Genomic DNA, 22,518 nt, shown 5'->3' on the forward strand with positions numbered 1-22,518 from the left:
TGTATTCTACAGGGTAAAGAACAAGAGTCTGACATGGAGAGTGAAGAACTCATAACAAAATTATAGAAAAAATCACATGTATATATTTGGCTGTCAAAAAAAGCTTATATTGGAAATATATATTTGGTTACATAGTGCCCCTAGTTATATAGTGTAGTCGTTTTCACAACTTCTTTGAACTACACATTTAGGCCACGGACTGGATTAAACATCTTTATTCTGCTACATTCAACTTGGGTTTATTGTCATTTAGGTGATGTTAAATAATAACAAACCAAGCTCAAAGTGTATGTTGTTACAGTGCCTTCAGAAAGTATTCACACCCCTGGACACATTTTGTTGCGTTACAGACGGAATTTAAAATAGATTGAATTGAGATTTGTTGTCCACTTTGAATTGTAATTTTTTTTATGTGTAAAACATTTAAAGCTGAAATGTCTTGAGTCAATAAGTATTCAACCCCTCTGTTATGGCAAACCTAAATATAGTGAACAACAAATATAAACGCAACATGCAACAATTCAAAGAAATCAGTCAATTGAAATGAATTCATTAGGCCATAATCTATGGATTTCACATGACTGGGAATACAGATATGCATCTGTTGGTTACAGATACCTTAATAAAAAAGGTAGAGGTATGGATCAGAAAACCAGTCAGTATCTGGTGTGACCACCATTTATCTCATGCAGCACAATGCATCTCCTTCACATAGAGTTGATCAGGCTGTTGATTGTGGCCTGTGGAATGTTGTCCCACTCCTCTTCAATGGCTGTGCAAAGTTGCTGGATATTGAAGGGCTCTGGAGCACGCTGTCGTACCGTTGATCCAGAGCATCCAAAACATTCTCAATGGGTGACATGTCTGGTGAGTATGCAGGCCATGGAAGAACTGGGACATTTTCAGCTTCCATGAATTGTGTACAGATCCTTGCGACATGGGGCCTGCATTATCATGCTGATAACAAGCTGAGTTTTTACAGAGAATGCAGACTGTATTTTTTTTTAAAGCAAACCAACACCTGTTCTTAATCAGGAAATTAAAGGGGTTTGGGGTCAGCCAGGATGTTCTGGAGAGGGTGTACAGCAGCTTGGTGGAGTGCCCTCATGTTCAATATGACAGTAATGATGGTAATCTGAGCATGAGGAGCAAAAGCAAACTGACCAGAATAGTAAACAGCCAGCAAAGTAATTGGTCGACCACAGGCACATTTGAGCATTCTATTCCACAAGGCAACCAAAAAGACGGCACTGGTTGTCGTTGGCAACCCCTACCACCCTCAGTTCGAGAGGCTTCCCTCGGGCCGGCGCTTCAGAATGCCCATGAAGAACATGTTCAAACATTCATTCGTTCCTTGTGCTGTTGGACTACTAAATGCAAAGTAAATTGTATTGGTGTATGTACTTATCTATCTCGTGCAGTTGGGACAGTGGTCGTTAGTGAGTGAATGTATTAATGTCCTCTATGTTGTTAGTCCATCATGTTGCATACAATGACTGGTTTAAATGTGTATGATGTGAGAATGTATGTGATTATTTTAATGGAAGGTGATGTCAAAGAAAAATGTCCATCCTGGATGGATTTTATTCTATTCCAAACATGAGGTGATGGTGGCAGATGAATGGCACGACAATGGATCTCGTCACGGTATTGCTGCTTTCAAAATGCCATCGATAAAATGCCATTGTGTTCGTTGTCCATAGCTTATGCCTGCCCATACCATAACCCCACCTACACCATGGGGCACTGTGGTTCACTAAGTTGACATCAGCAAACCGCTCGCCCACACGACGCCATACACGTGGTCTGCGGTTGTGCATAATTTTTTTAAACAACGTTGGAGGCAGCTTATGGTAGAGGAATGAACATTACATTCTCTGGAAACAGCTCTGGTGGACATTCCTGCAGTCTGCATGCCAATTGCACGCTGCCTCAAAGCTTGAGACAGCTGGTATTGTGTTGTGACAAAACTGCACATTTTAGAGTGGCCTTTTTGTCCCCAGCACCTGTGTAATGATCATGCCACACCTGACAGGTAGATGGGTTATCTTGGCAAAGTAGAAATGCTCACTAACAGGGATATAACAAATCTGTATACAACATTTTGGAGAATAAGTATTCTGTGCGAATGGAACATTTATGGTATATATTATTTCAGCTCATGAAACATGTGACCAACACTTTTTACATGTTGCGTTTATATTTTTGTTCAGCATAAGTTCAGGAGTACAAATGTAGTTAACAAGTCATAAGTTGCATGGACTCTGTGTGCAATAGTGCTTAACAATGACTACCTCATGTCTGTACCCCACACACAGATCATTGTAAGGCCCCTCAGTCAAGCAGTGAATTTCATACACAGATTCAACCACATAGACCAGGGAGATTTTCCAATTCCTCACAAAGGGCACCTATATGTATAAACATTTAAAAAGCAGACATGTCCTTTTGAGCACAGTGAAGTTAATTACACTTTGGATGGTGTATCAATACACCGTCACTACAAAGATACAGGCATCCTTCATGACTCAGATGAAGGAAACCGCTCAGGGATTTCACCATGAGGCCAAATGGTGACGTGTTAAAAAGAGTTTGAGTTTAAAGGCTGTGATAAACTGAGGATGGATCAACAGCATTGTAGTTACTCCACAATACTAACCCAACTGTCAAGAGTGAAAAGGAAGCCTGTACAGAATTTAAATATTCCAAAACATGCATCCTTTTTGCAACAAGGCACTAAAGTAATACTGCATTAAATGAGGCAATGAACAAGTGAATTTATGTTTGGGGCTAATCCAATACCTTACAGAGCATCTCACTCCATATTTTCAAGGATAGTGGTGGCTGAATCATGGTTATGGGTACGCGTGTAATCGTTAAGGACTGGGGAGTTAAGATACAAAAAGTAAACGGAATGGATATAAGCACAAGCAAAATCCTAGAAGAAAAACTAGTTGTCTGCTTTCCACCAGACACTGGAAGATTCACCTTTCAGCAGGACAATAACCTAAAACACAAAGCCAAATCTACACTGGAGTTGCTTACCAAGACAGTGAATGTCCCCGAGTGGCTGGAATAGTTAAATAAAAATCTGTTTGTAAGTTTATGGGAAGACCTGAAAAGGTTGTCTAACAATGATCATCAACCAATTTGACAGCACTTAGAATTTTGAAAAAAATAATTGGCAAACGTTGGACAATCCAGGTGTGGAAAGCTCTTTAGAAACTTCCCAGAAAGACTCACAGCTGTAATCGCTGCCAAAGCTGATTCTAACATGTATTGACTCATGTAATGTAATTTTTTACAAATGTTAGAATTTTTCTTCCACGTTGACAGAGTGTTTTGTGTAGATTGTGAACAAACAAAAAAATCTATTGTAATCCACTTTAACAAAATGTGGAAAAATTCAAGTGATTGTCGTATTATGACATTTCTTAGAAATAAAATGACAAAGCAATAAACTTTTTTTTCAATGTTATTTATTGGATGTTACCTAATAGAGACATTGACAGTTTGTGTAAAAGCTGCATAACATTGTGCTCCAATTCTCATTCATGGTTACATTTCCATGGTTACATGTCCAAGACAAAAGATAAAGTAATCAATACACAATCTAGTATTCCACAAAATACAAACAGGATTTTTAGCATACAATATATTGCAAGATTTTCAACATGTTCCAAATTATGCAAGATGGGAGAACATTAATACTTTGGCCTCTTCGGCTTCTCCCTGAAAAAATGAGTAAAATTAATATAGAGCAATGGGAATTTAACATCATATTTGACAATCGACCATTTCTGTTTGAGAATATTTTAGGCAGCATCTTGCATGATGCACTATTTCTGGAGTGGAGAGATGAGGCAGTTGTACTTGAGACATTTTCCTCCTTTCGGAGTGTGAGCAAAATGTAGGTCACCACTGTACAGCACAGTGAGCGGCTCTAACAAGTCTCTCAGATACCACCGCCATCTTCCCATCATATACTGTCTGCTCTCAGTCCTCTCCCGCTACCATCTTACCGTCTGCTCTCAGTCCTCTCCCGCTACCATCTTACCGTCTGCTCTCAGTCCTCTCCCGCTACCATCTTACCGTCTGCTCTCAGTCCTCTCCCGCTACCATCTTACCGTCTGCTCTCAGTCCTCTCCCGCTACCATCTGTCTGCTCTCAGTCCTCTCCCGCTACCATCTTACCGTCTGCTCTCAGTCCTCTCCCGCTACCATCTTACTGTCTGCTCTCAGTCCTCTCCCGCTACCATCTGTCTGCTCTCAGTCCTCTCCCGCTACCATCTGTCTGCTCTCAGTCCTCTCCCGCTACCATCTGTCTGCTCTCAGTCCTCTCCCGCTACCATCTGTCTGCTCTCAGTCCTCTCCCGCTACCATCTTACTGTCTGCTCTCAGTCCTCTCCCGCTACCATCTGTCTGCTCTCAGTCCTCTCCCGCTACCATCTTACTGTCTGCTCTCAGTCCTCTCCCGCTACCATCTTACTGTCTGCTCTCAGTCCTCTCCCGCTACCATCTGTCTGCTCTCAGTCCTCTCCCGCTACCATCTTACCGTCTGCTCTCAGTCCTCTCCCGCTACCATCTTACTGTCTGCTCTCAGTCCTCTCCCGCTACCATCTGTCTGCTCTCAGTCCTCTCCCGCTACCATCCTACCGTCTGCTCTCAGTCCTCTACCATCTTACTGTCTGCTCTCAGTCCTCTACCATCTTACTGTCTGCTCTCAGTCCTCTACCATCTTACTGTCTGCTCTCAGTCCTCTACCATCTTACTGTCTGCTCTCAGTCCTCTACCATCTTACTGTCTGCTCTCAGTCCTCTACCATCTTACTGTCTGCTCTCAGTCCTCTACCATCTTACTGTCTGCTCTCAGTCCTCTACCATCTTACTGTCTGCTCTCAGTCCTCTCCCGCTACCATCTTACTGTCTGCTCTCAGTCCTCTCCCGCTACCATCTTACTGTCTGCTCTCAGTCCTCTACCATCTTACTGTCTGCTCTCAGTCCTCTCCCGCTACCATCTTACCGTCTGTCTGCTCCCAGTCCTCTCCCGCTACCATCTTACCGTCTGCTCCCAGTCCTCTCCCGCTACCATCTTACCGTCTGCTCTCAGTCCTCTCCCGCTACCATCTTACCGTCTGCTCTCAGTCCTCTCCCGCTACCATCTTACCGTCTGCTCTCAGTCCTCTCCCGCTACCATCTTACCGTCTGCTCTCAGTCCTCTCCCGCTACCATCTTACCGTCTGTCTGCTCTCAGTTCTCTCCCGCTACCATCTTACTGTCTGCTCTCAGTCCTCTCCCGCTACCATCTTACCGTCTGTCTGCTCTCAGTTCTCTTCCACTACCATCTTACCGTCTGCTCTCAGTCCTCTCCCGCTACCATCTTACCGTCTGCTCTCAGTCCTCTCCCATCTTACCATCTGCTCTCTGTCCTCTCCCGCTACCATCTTACCGTCTGCTCTCAGTCCTTTCCCGCTACCATCTTACTGTCTGCTCTCAGTCCTTTCCCGCTACCATCTTACCGTCTGCTCTCAGTCCTTTCCCGCTACCATCTTACCGTCTGCTCTCAGTCCTTTCCCGCTACCATCTTACCGTCTGCTCTCAGTCCTTTCCCGCTACCATCTTACCGTCTGCTCTCAGTCCTTTCCCGCTACCATCTTACCGTCTGCTCTCAGTCCTCTCCCGCTACCATCTTACCGTCTGCTCTCAGTCCTCTCCCGCTACCATCTTACCGTCTGTCTGCTCTCAGTCCTCTCCCGCTACCATCTTACCGTCTGTCTGCTCTCAGTCCTCTCCCGCTACCATCTTACCGTCTGTCTGCTCTCAGTCCTCTCCCGCTACCATCTTACCGTCTGTCTGCTCTCAGTCCTCTCCCGCTACCATCTTACCGTCTGCTCTCAGTCCTCTCCCGCTACCATCTTACCGTCTGTCTGCTCTCAGTTCTCTTCCACTACCATCTTACAGTCTGTGCTGAGTCATGTACACTAACTGTAGGATGTCAGATGAAAAACAGACTGAAGGAAATGTACTCACCCATCTGCCTCAGCCTTCTTCCTCTTCTCAATGATCTGTGAAAGACAAAACACATGATTAATAAGACAACCTTTTCTGGTTTATGTCTCAGTATACCCTGATAACTGTCACAACCCTGTTAACAACAGAGCCATTAAACCTCCCACTCACAACAGAGCCATTAAACCGCCCACTCACAACCCTGTTAACAACAGAGCCATTAAACCTCCCACTCACAACAGAGCCATTAAACCGCCCACTCACAACCCTGTTAACAACAGAGCCATTAAACCACCCACTCACAACCCTGTTAACAACAGAGCCATTAAACCGCCCACTCACAACCCTGTTAACAGAGCCATTAAACCACCCACTCACAACCCTGTTAACAACAGAGCCATTAAACCTCCCACTCACAACCCTGTTAACAACAGAGCCATTAAACCTCCCACTCACAACCCTGTTAACAACAGAGCCATTAAACCACCCACTCACAACAGAGCCATTAAACCTCCCACTCACAACCCTGTTAACAACAGAGCCATTAAACCTCCCACTCACAACCCTGTTAACAACAGAGCCATTAAACCGCCCACTCACAACCCTGTTAACAGAGCCATTAAACCACCCACTCACAACCCTGTTAACAACAGAGCCATTAAACCTCCCACTCACAACCCTGTTAACAACAGAGCCATTAAACCACCCACTCACAACCCTGTTAACAGAGCCATTAAACCACCCACTCACAACCCTGTTAACAGAGCCATTAAACCACCCACTCACAACCCTGTTAACAACAGAGCCATTAAACCACCCACTCACAACCCTGTTAACAACAGAGCCATTAAACCACCCACTCACAACCCTGTTAACTACAGAGCCATTAAACCGCCCACTCACAACCCTGTTAACTACAGAGCCATTAAACCTCCCACTCACAACCCTGTTAACAACAGAGCCATTAAACCACCCACTCACAACAGAGCCATTAAACCTCCCACTCACAACCCTGTTAACAACAGAGCCATTAAACCTCCCACTCACAACCCTGTTAACAACAGAGCCATTAAACCACCCACTCACAACCCTGTTAACAACAGAGCCATTAAACCACCCACTCACAACCCTGTTAACAACAGAGCCATTAAACCTCCCACTCACAACCCTGTTAACAACAGAGCCATTAAACCTCCCACTCACAACCCTGTTAACAACAGAGCCATTAAACCTCCCACTCACAACCCTGTTAACAACAGAGCCATTAAACCTCCCACTCACAACCCTGTTAACAACAGAGCCATTAAACCTCCCACTCACAACCCTGTTAACAGAGCCATTAAACCTCCCACTCACAACCCTGTTAACAACAGAGCCATTAAACCTCCCACTCACAACCCTGTTAACAACAGAGCCATTAAACCTCCCACTCACAACCCTGTTAACAACAGAGCCATTAAACCTCCCACTCACAACCCTGTTAACAGAGCCATTAAACCTCCCACTCACAACCCTGTTAACAACAGAGCCATTAAACCTCCCACTCACAACCCTGTTAACAACAGAGCCATTAAACCTCCCACTCACAACCCTGTTAACAACAGAGCCATTAAACCACCCACTCACAACCCTGTTAACAACAGAGCCATTAAACCTCCCACTCACAACCCTGTTAACAGAGCCATTAAACCACCCACTCACAACCCTGTTAACAACAGAGCCATTAAACCTCCCACTCACAACCCTGTTAACTACAGAGCCATTAAACCTCCCACTCACAACCCTGTTAACTACAGAGCCATTAAACCTCCCACTCACAACCCTGTTAACAACAGAGCCATTAAACCTCCCACTCACAACCCTGTTAACAACAGAGCCATTAAACCTCCCACTCACAACCCTGTTAACAGAGCCATTAAACCTCCCACTCACAACCCTGTTAACAACAGAGCCATTAAACCTCCCACTCACAACCCTGTTAACAACAGAGCCATTAAACCTCCCACTCACAACCCTGTTAACAGAGCCATTAAACCTCCCACTCACAACCCTGTTAACAGAGCCATTAAACCACCCACTCACAACCCTGTTAACAACAGAGCCATTAAACCGCCCACTCACAACCCTGTTAACAGAGCCATTAAACCTCCCACTCACAACCCTGTTAACAGAGCCATTAAACCTCCCACTCACAACCCTGTTAACAACAGAGCCATTAAACCTCCCACTCACAACCCTGTTAACAACAGAGCCATTAAACCTCCCACTCACAACCCTGTTAACAGAGCCATTAAACCACCCACTCACAACCCTGTTAACTACAGAGCCATTAAACCGCCCACTCACAACCCTGTTAACAACAGAGCCATTAAACCACCCACTCACAACCCTGTTAACAACAGAGCCATTAAACCTCCCACTCACAACCCTGTTAACAACAGAGCCATTAAACCACCCACTCACAACCCTGTTAACAACAGAGCCATTAAACCTCCCACTCACAACCCTGTTAACAACAGAGCCATTAAACCTCCCACTCACAACCCTGTTAACAACAGAGCCATTAAACCTCCCCCTCACAACCCTGTTAACAACAGAGCCATTAAACCTCCCCCTCACAACCCTGTTAACAGAGCCATTAAACCGCCCACTCACAACCCTGTTAACTACAGAGCCATTAAACCGCCCACTCACAACCCTGTTAACAACAGAGCCATTAAACCGCCCACTCACAACCCTGTTAACAACAGAGCCATTAAACCACCCACTCACAACCCTGTTAACAACAGAGCCATTAAACCTCCCACTCACAACCCTGTTAACAACAGAGCCATTAAACCTCCCACTCACAACCCTGTTAACAACAGAGCCATTAAACCTCCCCCTCACAACCCTGTTAACAAAAGAGCCATTAAACCTCCCACTCACAACCCTGTTAACAGAGCCATTAAACCTCCCCCTCACAACCCTGTTAACAACAGAGCCATTAAACCGCCCACTCACAACCCTGTTAACAGAGCCATTAAACCTCCCACTCACAACCCTGTTAACTACAGAGCCATTAAACCTCCCACTCACAACCCTGTTAACAGAGCCATTAAACCTCCCACTCACAACCCTGTTAACAGAGCCATTAAACCACCCACTCACAACCCTGTTAACAACAGAGCCATTAAACCTCCCACTCACAACCCTGTTAACAACAGAGCCATTAAACCTCCCACTCACAACCCTGTTAACAACAGAGCCATTAAACCTCCCACTCACAACCCTGTTAACAACAGAGCCATTAAACCTCCCACTCACAACCCTGTTAACAACAGAGCCATTAAACCTCCCACTCACAACCCTGTTAACAACAGAGCCATTAAACCTCCCACTCACAACCCTGTTAACAGAGCCATTAAACCTCCCACTCACAACCCTGTTAACAACAGAGCCATTAAACCTCCCACTCACAACCCTGTTAACAACAGAGCCATTAAACCACCCACTCACAACCCTGTTAACAACAGAGCCATTAAACCTCCCACTCACAACCCTGTTAACAGAGCCATTAAACCACCCACTCACAACCCTGTTAACAACAGAGCCATTAAACCTCCCACTCACAACCCTGTTAACTACAGAGCCATTAAACCTCCCACTCACAACCCTGTTAACAACAGAGCCATTAAACCACCCACTCACAACAGAGCCATTAAACCTCCCACTCACAACCCTGTTAACAACAGAGCCATTAAACCTCCCACTCACAACCCTGTTAACAACAGAGCCATTAAACCTCCCACTCACAACCCTGTTAACAACAGAGCCATTAAACCACCCACTCACAACCCTGTTAACAACAGAGCCATTAAACCTCCCACTCACAACCCTGTTAACAACAGAGCCATTAAACCTCCCACTCACAACCCTGTTAACAACAGAGCCATTAAACCTCCCACTCACAACCCTGTTAACAACAGAGCCATTAAACCTCCCACTCACAACCCTGTTAACAACAGAGCCATTAAACCTCCCACTCACAACCCTGTTAACAACAGAGCCATTAAACCTCCCACTCACAACCCTGTTAACAACAGAGCCATTAAACCTCCCACTCACAACCCTGTTAACAACAGAGCCATTAAACCTCCCACTCACAACCCTGTTAACAACAGAGCCATTAAACCTCCCACTCACAACCCTGTTAACAACAGAGCCATTAAACCTCCCACTCACAACCCTGTTAACAACAGAGCCATTAAACCTCACACTCACAACCCTGTTAACAACAGAGCCATTAAACCTCCCACTCACAACCCTGTTAACAACAGAGCCATTAAACCACCCACTCACAACCCTGTTAACAACAGAGCCATTAAACCTCCCACTCACAACCCTGTTAACAGAGCCATTAAACCACCCACTCACAACCCTGTTAACAACAGAGCCATTAAACCTCCCACTCACAACCCTGTTAACTACAGAGCCATTAAACCTCCCACTCACAACCCTGTTAACTACAGAGCCATTAAACCTCCCACTCACAACCCTGTTAACAGAGCCATTAAACCTCCCACTCACAACCCTGTTAACAACAGAGCCATTAAACCTCCCACTCACAACCCTGTTAACAGAGCCATTAAACCTCCCACTCACAACCCTGTTAACAACAGAGCCATTAAACCTCCCACTCACAACCCTGTTAACAACAGAGCCATTAAACCTCCCACTCACAACCCTGTTAACAACAGAGCCATTAAACCTCCCACTCACAACCCTGTTAACAGAGCCATTAAACCACCCACTCACAACCCTGTTAACAACAGAGCCATTAAACCGCCCACTCACAACCCTGTTAACAGAGCCATTAAACCTCCCACTCACAACCCTGTTAACAGAGCCATTAAACCTCCCACTCACAACCCTGTTAACAACAGAGCCATTAAACCTCCCACTCACAACCCTGTTAACAACAGAGCCATTAAACCTCCCACTCACAACCCTGTTAACAGAGCCATTAAACCACCCACTCACAACCCTGTTAACTACAGAGCCATTAAACCGCCCACTCACAACCCTGTTAACAACAGAGCCATTAAACCACCCACTCACAACCCTGTTAACAACAGAGCCATTAAACCTCCCACTCACAACCCTGTTAACAACAGAGCCATTAAACCACCCACTCACAACCCTGTTAACAACAGAGCCATTAAACCTCCCACTCACAACCCTGTTAACAACAGAGCCATTAAACCTCCCACTCACAACCCTGTTAACAACAGAGCCATTAAACCTCCCCCTCACAACCCTGTTAACAACAGAGCCATTAAACCTCCCCCTCACAACCCTGTTAACAGAGCCATTAAACCGCCCACTCACAACCCTGTTAACTACAGAGCCATTAAACCGCCCACTCACAACCCTGTTAACAACAGAGCCATTAAACCGCCCACTCACAACCCTGTTAACAACAGAGCCATTAAACCACCCACTCACAACCCTGTTAACAACAGAGCCATTAAACCTCCCACTCACAACCCTGTTAACAACAGAGCCATTAAACCTCCCACTCACAACCCTGTTAACAACAGAGCCATTAAACCTCCCCCTCACAACCCTGTTAACAAAAGAGCCATTAAACCTCCCACTCACAACCCTGTTAACAGAGCCATTAAACCTCCCCCTCACAACCCTGTTAACAACAGAGCCATTAAACCGCCCACTCACAACCCTGTTAACAGAGCCATTAAACCTCCCACTCACAACCCTGTTAACTACAGAGCCATTAAACCTCCCACTCACAACCCTGTTAACAGAGCCATTAAACCTCCCACTCACAACCCTGTTAACAGAGCCATTAAACAACCCACTCACAACCCTGTTAACAACAGAGCCATTAAACCGCCCACTCACAACCCTGTTAACAGAGCCATTAAACCTCCCACTCACAACCCTGTTAACAACAGAGCCATTAAACCTCCCACTCACAACCCTGTTAACAACAGAGCCATTAAACCTCCCACTCACAACCCTGTTAACAGAGCCATTAAACCACCCACTCACAACCCTGTTAACTACAGAGCCATTAAACCACCCACTCACAACCCTGTTAACAACAGAGCCATTAAACCTCCCACTCACAACCCTGTTAACAACAGAGCCATTAAACCACCCACTCACAACCCTGTTAACAACAGAGCCATTAAACCACCCACTCACAACCCTGTTAACTACAGAGCCATTAAACCGCCCACTCACAACCCTGTTAACTACAGAGCCATTAAACCTCCCACTCACAACCCTGTTAACAACAGAGCCATTAAACCTCCCACTCACAACCCTGTTAACAACAGAGCCATTAAACCTCCCACTCACAACCCTGTTAACAACAGAGCCATTAAACCTCCCACTCACAACCCTGTTAACAACAGAGCCATTAAACCTCCCACTCACAACCCTGTTAACAGAGCCATTAAACCTCCCACTCACAACCCTGTTAACAACAGAGCCATTAAACCTCCCACTCACAACCCTGTTAACAACAGAGCCATTAAACCTCCCACTCACAACCCTGTTAACAACAGAGCCATTAAACCTCCCACTCACAACCCTGTTAACAACAGAGCCATTAAACCTCCCACTCACAACCCTGTTAACAACAGAGCCATTAAACCTCCCACTCACAACCCTGTTAACAACAGAGCCATTAAACCTCCCACTCACAACCCTGTTAACAACAGAGCCATTAAACCACCCACTCACAACCCTGTTAACAACAGAGCCATTAAACCTCCCACTCACAACCCTGTTAACAGAGCCATTAAACCACCCACTCACAACCCTGTTAACAACAGAGCCATTAAACCTCCCACTCACAACCCTGTTAACTACAGAGCCATTAAACCTCCCACTCACAACCCTGTTAACTACAGAGCCATTAAACCACCCACTCACAACCCTGTTAACAACAGAGCCATTAAACCTCCCACTCACAACCCTGTTAACAACAGAGCCATTAAACCTCCCACTCACAACCCTGTTAACAACAGAGCCATTAAACCTCCCACTCACAACCCTGTTAACAACAGAGCCATTAAACCTCCCACTCACAACCCTGTTAACAGAGCCATTAAACCTCCCACTCACAACCCTGTTAACAACAGAGCCATTAAACCTCCCACTCACAACCCTGTTAACAACAGAGCCATTAAACCACCCACTCACAACCCTGTTAACAACAGAGCCATTAAACCACCCACTCACAACCCTGTTAACAACAGAGCCATTAAACCGCCCACTCACAACCCTGTTAACAGAGCCATTAAACCTCCCACTCACAACCCTGTTAACAGAGCCAGTAAACCTCCCACTCACAACCCTGTTAACAACAGAGCCATTAAACCTCCCACTCACAACCCTGTTAACAGAGCCATTAAACCACCCACTCACAACCCTGTTAACTACAGAGCCATTAAACCACCCACTCACAACCCTGTTAACAACAGAGCCATTAAACCACCCACTCACAACCCTGTTAACAACAGAGCCATTAAACCTCCCACTCACAACCCTGTTAACAACAGAGCCATTAAACCTCCCACTCACAACCCTGTTAACAACAGAGCCATTAAACCTCCCCCTCACAACCCTGTTAACAACAGAGCCATTAAACCTCCCCCTCACAACCCTGTTAACAGAGCCATTAAACCGCCCACTCACAACCCTGTTAACTACAGAGCCATTAAACCGCCCACTCACAACCCTGTTAACTACAGAGCCATTAAACCGCCCACTCACAACCCTGTTAACAACAGAGCCATTAAACCGCCCACTCACAACCCTGTTAACAACAGAGCCATTAAACCACCCACTCACAACCCTGTTAACAACAGAGCCATTAAACCTCCCACTCACAACCCTGTTAACAACAGAGCCATTAAACCTCCCACTCACAACCCTGTTAACAACAGAGCCATTAAACCTCCCCCTCACAACCCTGTTAACAACAGAGCCATTAAACCACCCACTCACAACCCTGTTAACAACAGAGCCATTAAACCTCCCACTCACAACCCTGTTAACAACAGAGCCATTAAACCTCCCACTCACAACCCTGTTAACAACAGAGCCATTAAACCTCCCACTCACAACCCTGTTAACAGAGCCATTAAACCTCCCACTCACAACCCTGTTAACAACAGAGCCATTAAACCTCCCACTCACAACCCTGTTAACAACAGAGCCATTAAACCTCCCACTCACAACCCTGTTAACAACAGAGCCATTAAACCTCCCACTCACAACCCTGTTAACAACAGAGCCATTAAACCTCCCACTCACAACCCTGTTAACAACAGAGCCATTAAACCTCCCACTCACAACCCTGTTAACAACAGAGCCATTAAACCTCCCACTCACAACCCTGTTAACAACAGAGCCATTAAACCACCCACTCACAACCCTGTTAACAACAGAGCCATTAAACCTCCCACTCACAACCCTGTTAACAGAGCCATTAAACCACCCACTCACAACCCTGTTAACAACAGAGCCATTAAACCTCCCACTCACAACCCTGTTAACAGAGCCATTAAACCTCCCACTCACAACCCTGTTAACTACAGAGCCATTAAACCACCCACTCACAACCCTGTTAACAACAGAGCCATTAAACCTCCCACTCACAACCCTGTTAACAACAGAGCCATTAAACCTCCCACTCACAACCCTGTTAACAACAGAGCCATTAAACCTCCCACTCACAACCCTGTTAACAACAGAGCCATTAAACCTCCCACTCACAACCCTGTTAACAGAGCCATTAAACCTCCCACTCACAACCCTGTTAACAACAGAGCCATTAAACCTCCCACTCACAACCCTGTTAACAACAGAGCCATTAAACCTCCCACTCACAACCCTGTTAACAGAGCCATTAAACCACCCACTCACAACCCTGTTAACTACAGAGCCATTAAACCGCCCACTCACAACCCTGTTAACAACAGAGCCATTAAACCACCCACTCACAACCCTGTTAACAACAGAGCCATTAAACCTCCCACTCACAACCCTGTTAACAACAGAGCCATTAAACCTCCCACTCACAACCCTGTTAACAACAGAGCCATTAAACCTCCCCCTCACAACCCTGTTAACAACAGAGCCATTAAACCTCCCCCTCACAACCCTGTTAACAGAGCCATTAAACCGCCCACTCACAACCCTGTTAACTACAGAGCCATTAAACCGCCCACTCACAACCCTGTTAACAACAGAGCCATTAAACCACCCACTCACAACCCTGTTAACAGAGCCATTAAACCTCCCACTCACAACCCTGTTAACAGAGCCATTAAACCGCCCACTCACAACCCTGTTAACAAAAGAGCCATTAAACCTCCCACTCACAACCCTGTTAACAGAGCCATTAAACCACCCACTCACAACCCTGTTAACAGAGCCATTAAACCGCCCACTCACAACCCTGTTAACAGAGCCATTAAACCACCCACTCACAACCCTGTTAACTACAGAGCCATTAAACCACCCACTCACAACCCTGTTAACAACAGAGCCATTAAACCACCCACTCACAACCCTGTTAACAGAGCCATTAAACCGCCCACTCACAACCCTGTTAACAGAGCCATTAAACCACCCACTCACAACCCTGTTAACTACAGAGCCATTAAACCTCCCACTCACAACCCTGTTAACAACAGAGCCATTAAACCACCCACTCACAACCCTGTTAACAACAGAGCCATTAAACCTCCCACTCACAACCCTGTTAACAACAGAGCCATTAAACCTCCCACTCACAACCCTGTTAACTACAGAGCCATTAAACCTCCCACTCACAACCCTGTTAACAGAGCCATTAAACCACCCACTCACAACCCTGTTAACTACAGAGCCATTAAACCGCCCACTCACAACCCTGTTAACAGAGCCATTAAACCACCCACTCACAACCCTGTTAACAGAGCCATTAAACCGCCCACTCACAACCCTGTTAACTACAGAGCCATTAAACCTCCCACTCACAACCCTGTTAACAACAGAGCCATTAAACCGCCCACTCACAACCCTGTTAACTACAGAGCCATTAAACCTCCCACTCACAACCCTGTTAACAACAGAGCCATTAAACCGCCCACTCACAACCCTGTTAACAGAGCCATTAAACCTCCCACTCACAACCCTGTTAACAACAGAGCCATTAAACCGCCCACTCACAACCCTGTTAACAACAGAGCCATTAAACCGCCCACTCACAACCCTGTTAACAACAGAGCCATTAAACCTCCCACTCACAACCCTGTTAACAACAGAGCCATTAAACCGCCCACTCACAACCCTGTTAACAACAGAGCCATTAAACCGCCCACTCACAACCCTGTTAACAGAGCCATTAAACCTCCCACTCACAACCCTGTTAACAACAGAGCCATTAAACCGCCCACTCACAACCCTGTTAACAACAGAGCCATTAAACCGCCCACTCACAACCCTGTTAACAACAGAGCCATTAAACCTCCCACTCACAACCCTGTTAACAACAGAGCCATTAAACCTCCCACTCACAACCCTGTTAACAGAGCCATTAAACCTCCCACTCACAACCCTGTTAACAACAGAGCCATTAAACCTCCCACTCACAACCCTGTTAACAGAGCCATTAAACCGCCCACTCACAACCCTGTTAACAACAGAGCCATTAAACCTCCCACTCACAACCCTGTTAACAACAGAGCCATTAAACCTCCCACTCACAACCCTGTTAACAACAGAGCCATTAAACCTCCCACTCACAACCCTGTTAACTACAGAGCCATTAAACCTCCCACTCACAACCCTGTTAACAGAGCCATTAAACCACCCACTCACAACCCTGTTAACTACAGAGCCATTAAACCGCCCACTCACAACCCTGTTAACAGAGCCATTAAACCACCCACTCACAACCCTGTTAACAGAGCCATTAAACCGCCCACTCACAACCCTGTTAACTACAGAGCCATTAAACCTCCCACTCACAACCCTGTTAACAACAGAGCCATTAAACCGCCCACTCACAACCCTGTTAACTACAGAGCCATTAAACCTCCCACTCACAACCCTGTTAACAACAGAGCCATTAAACCGCCCACTCACAACCCTGTTAACAGAGCCATTAAACCTCCCACTCACAACCCTGTTAACAACAGAGCCATTAAACCGCCCACTCACAACCCTGTTAACAACAGAGCCATTAAACCGCCCACTCACAACCCTGTTAACAACAGAGCCATTAAACCTCCCACTCACAACCCTGTTAACAACAGAGCCATTAAACCGCCCACTCACAACCCTGTTAACAACAGAGCCATTAAACCGCCCACTCACAACCCTGTTAACAGAGCCATTAAACCTCCCACTCACAACCCTGTTAACAACAGAGCCATTAAACCGCCCACTCACAACCCTGTTAACAACAGAGCCATTAAACCGCCCACTCACAACCCTGTTAACAGAGCCATTAAACCTCCCACTCACAACCCTGTTAACAACAGAGCCATTAAACCGCCCACTCACAACCCTGTTAACAACAGAGCCATTAAACCGCCCACTCACAGCACTGTTAACAACAGAGCCATTAAACCGCCCACTCACAGCACTGATCTTCTTCCACTGCCTGTCCAGCTCTGCCTTCTCATTGGTCTCCTTGAAGCGGCGAGTCTTCCTCCCCTCAGACATCTTGATGCCATACTGGAAAGCAGCCCTGAAAGGACGAACACAGTTTGTCTGCAATTAATATTAAATTACTTGGCCCGATTAAAAGCCTTTCATAGAAATGGCAAGGAATCCAATGATGTTTCTATCACTGTGTCCTGTAATGAATGTATGAAACAAGGGATTCCAGGTGCATTGTTGAGACAAAGCTCTAAGATAACATACTTTGGCAGAGCCTCCTTGTTGTTCATGTATTCACTATATTCATCCTGAGTGTCAAAGTCCCAGCGACCCAGAGGACCCTTCTTGTTACCCTATAGGGGTCAGAGACAAAACGGAGGTCAAAAGTATGTCAACCACACCACCACACACAACTGACGATCAACCCAAAGGTCCATCTAGGAGGGGACTAAGGATTAAAAGATGAAGCACCAACCTGGTCCATCTTGGTGTAGTCCACCTCTTCATCACTGTCCACGGCCAAGTCGTCCATACTGAGAACAGAGAGAGAGAACGCCCATATCACACAGGTACACCCACTACAGCAAATGACCTGGTATATTAAGCCCAGTGTCCACTCTACAGTGATGTGACATGGATGAATCGGGGGACTCACGTAGCTGGGTAACACTCAGCATAGCTGTTGGACATGCCAAAGAAGTCCCCGAGCTTCTCCTCTTTACGGCCACGCGACCCAGCAGTAGCTCGCAGTTAAGGAGGTCAGCGGACTAAACATTTCCCCTCTATCAGTCTAAATACTGGGAATGAAGACATTGTCAAGTCTAGCTATGTAAGCCAAGATAATGTGGCTCTCTGGCCCAAACAGTGAAAAGGATATGTTTCTCCTGGCCACTGGGGAGTTGCTGCAAACTTCTCATTGATCAACTTGATCTGGTCCTTCACTGATCCTGGACCTGTATGGTCCGAAGAGGATAGACAGGCCAGAGGTCAGAATGTGTAGTTGGGTTGAATGGGGATCAATACTAGATTTTAAAAAGAGCATGTTATTTGTATGCTATGGTTGATGAATTACCCGTCTCAATCTCCATGGTATCATCGTCATCTGCTCTGGGCTTCTCGAAGTAGCTGTGTCGTCTCTTTTCTTCCTCCTTGTCCCTCTCCCTCTCTCTGTCCCGCTCCCTCTCTCTGTCCCGTTCCCTCTCTCTGTCCCGCTCCTTCTCCTTCTCCCGGTAGCGTTCCTTCTCCTTGTCCCGGATGGCCTTGGAGGTAGATGGGGCGTAGTCCCCGATGTCATCAAAGATGCTGTTAGGATGGAGAAAGGAATGGTTTGAGTTCAATGGGAACAACAGATCTTCAAAGAAACAGAAAGTGATTAAATGAAAACAGCCTTTATGGAGAGCCACAACACTGACCTTGCGTCTGCCTCTGGTCCTGGAACTTTCTTCTCATCAATTTTCACCCCTGTAAGAAGAAACCAATGGAAATCATTTAAATGTGAACTGTAGATAAACAAACGGATGCCATGAAAAACGGGGTAGGAATCAGTATCCAGTCGTGAACCAATCAAAGGCCAACCTCCTTTTTCCTTCTTCTTCATCTTCTTGTTGCGGGTCCCTTGTCGCAGGTAGGACAGGATCTGGGTCAGCTTGCTGATGACAATGTCGTTGGTGGTGAGAGTTGTCTGAGCCTGAAGAGAGAAAAGTTACGCATACCTCTACATAAACCATGACTGTAATAGACATTCTATGTTATTGTGGTCTGCAGTGCAGTCGGACCTCCATGGTGGGGCAGTCGGCCTTGCTGCGGATCAGTGTGGTGGGGATGTCGGTGTCTGCGTACTCATCCTCCAGGTCCACTACGTATGCCATACGGCCGGGCAGGAACAGCTCATTCCTCTCAAACTGGCGGCCCTTGAACATGATCCGGTAGATATTCCTTCCTGAGGGTGGAGCAGAGAGACCGTCAACACCACCAACCAACTGAAGTGATTTACCTTTACATGGGCTCAAATTCCAGTAGATAATATGACTATTACTTACCTAGACGTGTCTTGAACTCTATTTTCTCCTCTGGTTCAATCTCTTTCCTGGAGGAAAGAATACAGGTCAATTTCTCTGGAATGAGGACACTGGAGAACTCGTTCAGGAAGAAAATAACATGTTCTATGCTATGAGAAAATAATGATGAAAATATCAATATACATACTTGACTTCCTTTGTTACTTTTTCAATCATATCCTCCTCCTCCTTCTCCTTGCTGGTGATCTCAGCACGCACCTGCAAGTAGACAAACATGATATCCATGGCAACTATTTCCCGTAGGTCGACACAGTCCCTACTCTGCTGCAGTTGTTCCATAATATGGCACAGCAGAGGACGTTTTCTTCACCTCTGGGTGTACACTGCAGGAGTGATAGAACAGGGTGACCTACTTGGTATTTTCACTCTTTTTAGTGAGGGAGGGAGCAATGACAGTGTGTCCCATTGGAACAGCCAAGGAATTAGCATAGCTCAGCTTCAGCATACTTCAAACCAGATATCTTCTACAATATAGATGGCATTCTATAGCTACTACATGACTGTGTTACTGATAATCTGAGCTCAAGCATCTTCGGATTTCTTCATTCTTCGGATTCCTTTTTTCTAAAACATGACTCAAGTTTTATCGACAGGTCCAGGTTAGACATGTAGATAGGGGAAACAGTAAGAGGGATAAAGCTCAGGGAGTGAGTGGTGGAAATGGAATCAAACCACAGCCCTTACGGGCATATTGGTCAGGGGGCAGCAGAACTATCACTAGACCAGCCCCCCGGAACTTAAAACGCTATTCTAATGGCAAAGACCAAGAATCTGGGCGGGCAGCTTCTGTTTATTAATGAACCTTAGCATCATGAAAAGGACAGTAGACTGACCTTCTGCAAAAGGGCAAAATCCAATCCTTTCACCAAGTGAGTGTGTTCCATGTCACCACCCAAGAACTTAGACTCTTGGATCATCTGCCGCCTCTTCTCAGCTGCTGAATTATCCCTGTCAACACAATACATCACCATGGACATTCATACAGAACACGTTCATACACCACCACCCCCGGTGGAGAGTAGACAGTAGAATTATGGGAAACTCACGCCTCGGCTGTGGGCCCCACTGCTCTGTAATTGGCTGTTGTGCTGATGAGTTCTGTCTCCTCGTAGTCCTTGTTGACGCCATCACGACGCTCCCGGGCACGGTCACGGTACTTCTCAGCTAGCTCCCGCTCCCTCTCCACTTCCTGCTGACGCAGCTTGGCGTAATAACTGATAGGGGTAGCAGAGGGCAAAGGTCAGCTGGTGACAGCTGAGAGACCTCAGGCAGTGTGACAACAAACATTCAGTTTAATCAAATAATAAGAGAAACAGTTATTATAGACTCTGCCACCCTTAATGAAAGAACCACCTTTTCTTCTTCCGTCTACGGGCTGCAGGATCATCCTCTTCACTGTAGTCCCGGGGCATCCTGTAAAAAAAGCAAATTCAGTTCTAGAAGTGTTGATTCAAAAGACTGTGTACTTGGACTTAACAATCCCCAAATCTGCCATTTCATTAATATATTCATGAGCCAACGGACTACTCTATGATACTGTAAATCCATCACTCACTCATGATGTCTGGAGGATTTGGAGGATGGGGGAGCTGACGAAGGCGTGGCACGAGGGGTCATCAAAAGTTTACGGAAGTCCTCATTTGTCAGCTTGGACCTGGTAAACAAAGGGGGGGGGGGGGGTTAAGCCACACAGTATGTGTAGTCTAACATAGTCTTGGAAGACTTTCAGACCATTCGTACTCATCCAAAATGTACAGCGAAACAATCAAAACATATCTCAGACATATTCAATAAGTGTCATCACACTGGGTCCTCTGTTCTCATGACCCAAAAGTTGATGTGGTGACCAAATGTGTTGTCATGCAAATATTGTAAACGGCAACAAAAGCCTCACTTACTGAAGTGCTGACCGGTGGTCCTCCACCTCATGCCCATCCGGCGCCAGAGGGTTGGAGAACGACTCCGCTGTAAAATAAAGACGTTACTACCTGCAGACGCCATTTTTCCGGGGAGAACTGGCAACTGTGTCAATTGGTGCGCGCTTCACTTCGACTGCATCGAATGAGGTTAACTTGTACTAAATAATTAATACGTGGTTGATGCCACTGCAGTAAAACACCAATTAGCTAAGAGTTCACGAATGGCTATCAAAATAGACATATTGAGCAGATACATATAAAATGAGGTAATTGAGAGGTTACTTTTTCTTTGCAAGATGGCCAAACAGTGGCTACTCAGGCTATTTAACAGTAGCTAGTTAGTTAGCAAGCTATGATAGGTAGCTAACAAACACCCCTAGCTAGTTAGTTACGGTTGTCTTTTGAGTCTGGAAATATGAATCCCTATAGCTATATACATTGCTAATGCAACGTGTAAACGTAATATTCAGTAACGTTAGCTGCACAAATGGGGAAAGTTATCAGTAGTAACGTTAGCTAACATTAGCTATCTTTGTTAGTTGGCTAGCTAGCTGACGTTAGCTCACACAATGCCAAATACATTCAACTTACTCTCTCGTTCTCCTCGTTCTCGTTCCGGCATGTTGAAAGAAGTTGGTCTCACTCAAGTAAAACAAAAAGTTTGTTATCAACTATTGCTAGATTTATAATCCTAGCTATGTTGTTGATGGTGATGTGTGCTGCTGTGAAAACGGAAATGACAGTCAACATTCGATTGGTATGGTCTTGATTTGCGGCGCAAACGTTACGTCAACCTTAAACGTGGAATGTAATTGGGTGAATTCTCGAATTTTACAAAGCTTCT

At 45.8% G+C, this 22,518-nt stretch overlaps 2 protein-coding genes across 3 annotated transcripts in view; one reads left to right on the forward strand and one right to left on the reverse strand.

Moving 5' to 3' along the window:
* LOC129863502 (arf-GAP with Rho-GAP domain, ANK repeat and PH domain-containing protein 1-like) overlaps positions 1-3,461 on the forward strand; it is a 28,756-nt gene extending 25,295 nt beyond the window's left edge. For both annotated transcript variants that reach the window (XM_055935538.1, XM_055935539.1), the window contains exon 24: positions 13-3,461. In XM_055935538.1, the coding sequence (XP_055791513.1) occupies positions 13-66 (54 nt within the window). In that variant the 3' untranslated portion in view covers positions 67-3,461. The remainder of the gene's footprint in view (positions 1-12) is intronic.
* ik (IK cytokine) lies at positions 3,458-22,441 on the reverse strand. The gene is made up of 19 exons (XM_055935542.1): positions 22,266-22,441; positions 21,654-21,720; positions 21,311-21,409; positions 21,109-21,168; positions 20,802-20,969; positions 20,589-20,703; positions 19,883-19,953; positions 19,717-19,763; positions 19,453-19,616; positions 19,253-19,364; positions 19,090-19,138; positions 18,750-18,979; positions 18,555-18,630; positions 18,333-18,416; positions 18,153-18,210; positions 17,942-18,030; positions 17,657-17,765; positions 6,029-6,063; positions 3,458-3,732 (listed from the first exon to the last, which is right to left on the reverse strand). The coding sequence occupies exons 1-19, from the start codon at positions 22,294-22,296 to the stop codon at positions 3,705-3,707; spliced, it is 1,692 nt and encodes a 563-aa protein (XP_055791517.1). The 5' UTR covers positions 22,297-22,441; the 3' UTR covers positions 3,458-3,704.
* Between the last annotated feature and the right edge of the window lie 77 nt (positions 22,442-22,518).

This window comes from Salvelinus fontinalis, chromosome 10, assembly GCF_029448725.1.
Source record: "Salvelinus fontinalis isolate EN_2023a chromosome 10, ASM2944872v1, whole genome shotgun sequence".
Taxonomy (NCBI): Eukaryota; Metazoa; Chordata; class Actinopteri; order Salmoniformes; family Salmonidae; genus Salvelinus; species Salvelinus fontinalis.

Bases quoted from the DNA above. Each gene is read 5' to 3' on its own strand.
- ik (XM_055935542.1), bottom strand. From the start codon at position 22,296: ATGCCGGAACGAGAACGAGGAGAACGAGAGA. The intron at 21,410-21,653 runs GTAAGTGAGGCT...TTTGTTTACCAG, and splicing joins GACCACCGGTCAGCACTTCA to GTCCAAGCTGACAAATGAGG. The intron at 18,031-18,152 runs GTTGGTGCTTCA...TGACCCCTATAG, and splicing joins ACTACACCAAGATGGACCAG to GGTAACAAGAAGGGTCCTCT.